The 6400-nt window shown below is 41.5% G+C and overlaps 1 protein-coding gene across 2 annotated transcripts in view; it reads right to left on the bottom strand.

Moving 5' to 3' along the window:
- Positions 1–1103: 1103 nt before the first annotated feature.
- LOC142065715 (protein mono-ADP-ribosyltransferase PARP12-like) overlaps positions 1104–6400 on the bottom strand; it is a 30956-nt gene continuing 25659 nt past the window's right edge. For both annotated transcript variants that reach the window (XM_075112206.1, XM_075112215.1), the window contains exons 13-14: positions 3719–3870; positions 1104–3110 (exon numbers count right to left, since the gene is read on the bottom strand). In XM_075112206.1, coding sequence (XP_074968307.1) covers positions 2827–3110; positions 3719–3870 — 436 coding nt within the window. In that variant the 3' untranslated portion in view covers positions 1104–2826. The remainder of the gene's footprint in view (positions 3111–3718; positions 3871–6400) is intronic.

The following is a 6400-nucleotide window of genomic DNA, read 5'->3' as shown; positions in this document are numbered from 1 at the left end:
GCAAAATTATTTCCACAGTTCTGTTTCTTATCATGACAACACACTTTGATTTGGTCTTACCTTGAAGCTGGCTTGTTACAGGAACAGCTGGAACCATAATTCAGCCCAGCCGCTACACAGCTGCCACACAAGGTATTATTCCTTTCCTCTCACACACTATCCATTTTACCAAGCTCAGAGGGCAAAGGATTGCCTGTGGCAAGCACGGCATTTCTCTTGCAAGGTGCTTTTCTTGGCATCAGTCTGGAACAGGCTGAGCTGCCAGTCGGTGGGAGAACCTTTGCTCCATCCTCCTGCATCCAGAGTAGGAAGAACATAACTTTCTTCCCTCTTCCGCTCAGTGACCAACTGAAGTTCTTGCCTGCCTTCCCCAGAGCAGCTCTCATCTACGGTCCAACCCCGCACCAATTAAATAGCCAATATCCCATGCACAAGGGAGTTGTACCCCAACCCGGCAGCGCTTCTTGCCAGACCTATGGAAGTAGTTTTGACAATGTGAAGCACAGCACTGGAGTTCCCGTTTCTTCCCTTGTCCTTCCTCTAGATTTTGTGATTTGGTTCAATTTTAAGTTGTCAGCATCTCACTGGCATTCTCCATATACTTGCCTCTCTTCTAGCTCACAGCGGTGCGGGGAGTGCAGCACTGTGTTGTTTAGGTGCTTAGTTCAGATTCTTTGAAAGTTACTCTAGACAGTCAAAAAAGTACATCCTTAGAATAAGTCAATACCTGACTGCTTCTACATATTAAAACCAGTAGTTCTGCTACTACTTCACCTTACTCTTTCTCCTGTTTTTTTAGGGCTTTAACATCTGCTCAAAGCAGCCGTGTAATTACATGGAATCCAACCAGACTACCACAGCACTTAATATTTAGGGGATCTTAGGTAGGAACTTCATTTTCAGAAATATTCTCCATGAATCAGACTGTATTCTATCCTTCATCTACACTGAAATGCAAAACTACGTCCATGCAGTTCCCCAGTTTAGAAACACAGATGAAAGGAAGACACTGAGCACATGTATTAGTGGCTGCTTCACTAGGTCTGTTTAGTTGTGCCCTAAGTTTACGTATGGAGACAAACTGCACACAAACAAGCAAAAAGTGAGTGAAAACATGTTTTATTTGCAAATATGGCAAGGCTTAATGGTTCAGGAACTCTACAGGCAAACAAAAGTGAGAGAAATCTTAAAAAGTGGTAAAACCTTCCCCTTTTAATGCATTACTGATGCATTCATTTAGTTCTAAGACAGTAATTTTAATAAGGTTTCTTAATTGTATATATTCCCCATTCTTCTTGGTAACTTGAAAACCTTGAGTATAACGTGGTTGGCAGGTTTATATCGAAGATGCAAACAACTGGGAGATTGTTTGTGTTACTGTGAAGTTTACATGAAAGCAAAAGTTACCGTTCCTCTGTCCTTAGCAGCAGTTTCCCGCTTACCAGCTAGACTGCCTAAATAACACGTCTTTGTACAGAGAGTCTTCAGTTCAATTAACTTACAAACTCCTTATTAAAATTCAGCAGAAACTCTGTATTTGAGTTTCTATATTTTCTTTTTGGGACAATAAAAAGCATGTAACAATAAAAAAGTGCGTAACCACCGTTAGTAGGGTTGTATATCACTGACAGAGACAAAGCAAGCCTTTCAAAAGCAGACCCAGGGAAGCAGTATCCAGGATGACCCACCTGATTGATGGTCCTGGATCGTCAGCATCCTTCAGCTACCTCAAAACATAAAGAGGAACTACATTGTCAGCGAGTTCTCAGTGAGCTGCCCAACACAACATGGGCAATAAAACACGTATACAAAGTGTCTTAGGACAGCAGTTCTACCGCTGGCCTCGAGAGAACATAACTGGTCTCTTCCAGTCATGTCACATTTCTGGTTAAACGAAAATGTATACAAATAGGACAGAAAATATCATTGCTTCTTAAGATGTTTCTCCTGTCCTATAGCATTTGCTGAGCAAATGTTCACATTAAGAAAATATGTGGCCACATTCACTCGAAAGCCTGGCTCATTGTGACAGAGCCTTTTTATACTTACGGCCATTAGTTGCAGCCAAACCACCGAATTTTAGTACCTGCTTACTCGTAGGCTGTGACTTTCACAGTCTCGCTTGAGCTCTATATTTCTATAGGTCACACAGCAAGTTACTGCAGATCTACAAAAATAATCCGATCCAACAATTTTCTGATCCAAACAGTAGCTCCCCTTGTACAGACAAAACTTCTCCACTTGAGAATTTACAACTTAAGATTTAAAGTAAGCTTTTTTTTTTTTTTTTTTTACAATTTTAAACTTGAAACTAGTATCAGCATTAACAAACAGCACTTTGAAAACTAAGCCAAGTCATTCTTATGGACACTGACTTGTTTAGAATTGTGAGCGATGAGAGGATCAAGAACAGCAATATTCTGCATGGAAAAGAATCTTTGACTACTAAAAACCTGAGAGTTTGCCTAAAAACTACTGTACTGTTAATTTTTCTCTTAACTGAACTGTTTGCAGAGACATACTCTCTAAGAAAACGCGTTTACAATTATTTGCCCACAGAAGTCGTAACATTCCATTTCCCATCTCATGATTCTGATTTTTCTGCTATGGTTATCCAAACGTCTATGCTCCATTTAAGACTGGAAGAGGAGAACACAAGGCAATTAGTCTCCACAAATGTAACAGCTGTTTTGCTAGCCCTCCTCAATACAGAAATTCTTTGGATTAACATTCCAAAGGGTTGTATTAAAAAGAAAGAAGTCTCCAAGTATGAGAACATCTACAGTATGGAAAATAAGATGAGGGATACAAGCGGCTCTGATCCCCCTAAGATACAATACATTGTTTTTCTTCCTTCTTATACTCTATTAAATACTCTGGGTAAATCTGGTATTTTTCAAAGACAACAAAAATGGAGGGGTTTGACTCGTCGTCCACACAGCTGTCATAAAACTGAAGCCCGTCAATGGACTTTGTTGGGGGGCGAACATAGGCTGCATTGCCTTTAACGTAATTTCCAACCAATACACGAGCCACAAACATGATGTTTGGTTTCACCATAGGCTGACAGTACGCATGGGAATAGGAAGCATCTCTTGCAAAGTAACTTCCTAGAAAATCATATGAAAACACGGTTATAAGGAATACATATAGTGACAACAAAAACCGAGCATCCCCTTGGTTTTCAGGAGGTATTTGACCCAACTTTCAAGTCTCCTCTTGCTCACTTTACATAACACCATAGAAATTTTTACAAGAGAAAGGATTTCACCACATAATTCCCATTCAGAATTTACTATTTGAGGAATCATTTTTTAAAAATCAAAACATATAAAAACACTACAGGTACGTCTGTTATGATGAGAGGGACAGAGAAGAAAACATGAGGACCCTCCATGATCACCCTGAGAGAACGCACACCCTTCTCACTTCCCTACCATGAAGACTAGCAGCCATTTCTTTGGCAAGTTGAAATTATGACCTTGAGCCTTCTAAAGATCCCACCTACAGCAACAGAGGCTTTTTCAAATCTCTACATTAACTGTCTTCACACCTTGTAAAAAGACTTACCCCCACACAGCGCAAACTCTTGTCCTCTCCAGAGAGAAGGAAGATCATAATACCAATTCCTACCTCTTTCTTCCACCCTCTATAGTTCAAGACTTCAAAACTAGATGTTTAAGTAGACGTCTAACACACAGAGACACTTCCTACGTACCCTTTCCATACTTAGTTCCATTGCTTCCACAAATTCTCCAGTCAAAGTTGTGAATGCAGATGGCTTCCACAAAGGACGCGTTGGTTCCATGGAACAGGAGCTTTTCATTTACTTCCTTCCCTCCATTTTCCCTTTTCATCTGCTCCTTTTGCCTAATGGAAAAATTCAGGGGAGGAGAGTGTGAGCCATGGAAGAAAAGGGAGAAAGGGTTTTTTTTTTAAAAAAGTATATAATGTACATGTAAATATCAGCTGGATGAGATTTCCAGTCCACTCTCTCCTCTCTCAGCATGGAAGACGAGACAGACTAGCACGAGGATGGACAATTACAAGATGAGTAACATAGTGCTACCACTGTGCAGGAATTCTAGATAACTCTGGCTTTCTTCAGTGAATTTAAGTAAGCACTGACGCTACTACAGTCCCCACTGTACCAACCTCTGGCTCCTCTGTAAGGTCTACTGGTTCCGCTTTAATGTCTCTTGTCCCTTCCCACCCCCAAACTCGCTGTGGAGTGGACGTTGTACTAACTGCAGTGCCTCCGTGCTCCAGCAGTGGGTAAAAGCTAGAGGCAGCTTATTCTTCATTCCCCAAGCAAACTCAAATTGCCGTACACCCTGGGCTCCTGCCCCTCAGTGAGATCCGCACAGCTGAGGAGGAAGAGCCAGACGGAGAGCAACGGAGCCTGCTTTCACCACTGAAGACCTTACTGGTTTAGGCCAGAGTCAGACTGAGCTATGACCAGTGTCAAAACAGGAATCACAACAGAAGGCTCAACTAGTATCTCCCATCACTATTTCACAGCATCCAGACATCCCACAGGTTTTCAGAAGCTGTTGAAGTGGACAGGACAGTAACAGTCTTCAGGAAGTGATCAGCTATGAAGTAAACAGAGCTGGGGAGAGAGGAGAATCCTTCCAATTTGTAAACAGCATAAATGAAAAGTTAAGAGCTATGGACTGGAATTTGTTCATTAAGAACTCGGCAATGTTAAGCTCTGCCTCGTTAGCTTAATTATCTCATTGGAGGAAGATAAAAAGCATGCCCTATTATATATTTTGAGGTGTCTTAAGTTTTGTTAAATGACAGGGTTTTATGAAATTATTAGCTGATAATTTCCTGGGTTCGGTCACGTCACAAGTGAAAGGAGTTATTTGAGCAGTACTTCTCCAGTACCGTTCCACATGATCCTTGAACATTTCCATTAAGTATCTGTGCTTTTGTTTTAAACTAGACAACTGTTCTACGAACAGCTTAACCTGCTACCAAATTAACCTGAACATGGTCATTTATTGCCACTAGAACCAGGTCAAATCTGCTGGTGCCTAGCTTGGCATAAGTACTTGGAGTTCAATATCACTGTTGCAGATGTTGAAGACCAGAAAGGAGCTCTGAAACTCAGAGAAACTCATTAAGTTCAAGCATAAGGATTCTTTCTCAGTGAATACTGACTCCATTCAGCAAAGGTACTCAAACTCTTGAAGAAGCTTTTAATAAATCTGACTTGGGGGGGGAAAAAAAAAAAAATGGCCCAGGCACCCTTCCCCTTGCCCACTTCATTTTTAGGAAGCATTTAATGTACTCTAATGGATAAACATTTGCAACAGACAGAACGGACGTGCGGCAGGCAGTTACTCTTCAATCCCTGAGACAATATGCTATACCACATTGTGGAATAGTCACTGGATGTGACTTAGAAATTAAACTTATGTTTTTAGAAAGGGTACAGCACTGAAGAAGGTGTCAGGGTGACGTGCAGCTGCTATGTGAGGAATCCATTCCACGGAAGTTCCCTAGTAACCATAGATGTCTGCAATGCCAGGAGGACTTGGCGTACTGACGCCAAGAGCAGTTGTCGGGAGGGTGGAGCAGTGAGGAGGCATCGTGGCCAGGCTCTGTGATAAATGGGAACTCGAGGTACCATGGAGCTGGTACGCTGCGTATTTGCCGCCCTGGGCCAACAGTCTGTCATACTTTTGACAAAATGCTGTCCTTTTGGTGAACTTTGGTCATTATAATATCATTACAATACCAAAACACACCTCCATCCCAAAAGTTACCCGCCTCTAAGGTGCAACCACCCCTCACTGGGCATGCACTTTGAATTTCTTCTAGTCTATGCTTTTAAAAGTAAAGCGAGGAAATTCTACACCCATCATAATAAAGGTATGCATGACTGGAGTCAATCAAGCTCCACCTGAAAGATAAGAAACAATATAAAACGTGTGAAGAGAAAGAGGGTGTTGGGGAGATACCATCGCATACCACTCTGACTTCTGGGACCAGTTGATGGGCTGAACCTCTCCTCCCCCCTACTGGGACACATTTGGGTAAGATCAAAACATCTGTTTATACCAAATGTTTCACCGGGAGAACTTAGAAACCTCTCTATAGCTTCACTTTAAATCTCCAATGCTTCATATTTGTTTAATGCATTTGTAGCCTAGCAGTGTTACTCATCTTCTTAGTATTTGCGTGTGTCTTGTAACCAGCAATCTTACCACCGGTAATCCAAAGAACCTGTGTATCTGTTGCTTTAATAAATTGTACTATTCACTAATCTAGCCGTGATCATTCTCACTGAACGCCACCAGCCGGGGCATCTGGCAAATTAGTTTCTAACAACTAATACTCTGATGAGTGGTTACTTCTACAACCCTTAGAAAATAAACCGTTGACCAAG

Source organism: Phalacrocorax aristotelis, chromosome 1 (genome assembly GCF_949628215.1).
Source record: "Phalacrocorax aristotelis chromosome 1, bGulAri2.1, whole genome shotgun sequence".
NCBI lineage: Eukaryota > Metazoa > Chordata > Aves > Suliformes > Phalacrocoracidae > Phalacrocorax > Phalacrocorax aristotelis.
This window is presented reverse-complemented; position numbering and strand designations above follow the sequence as displayed.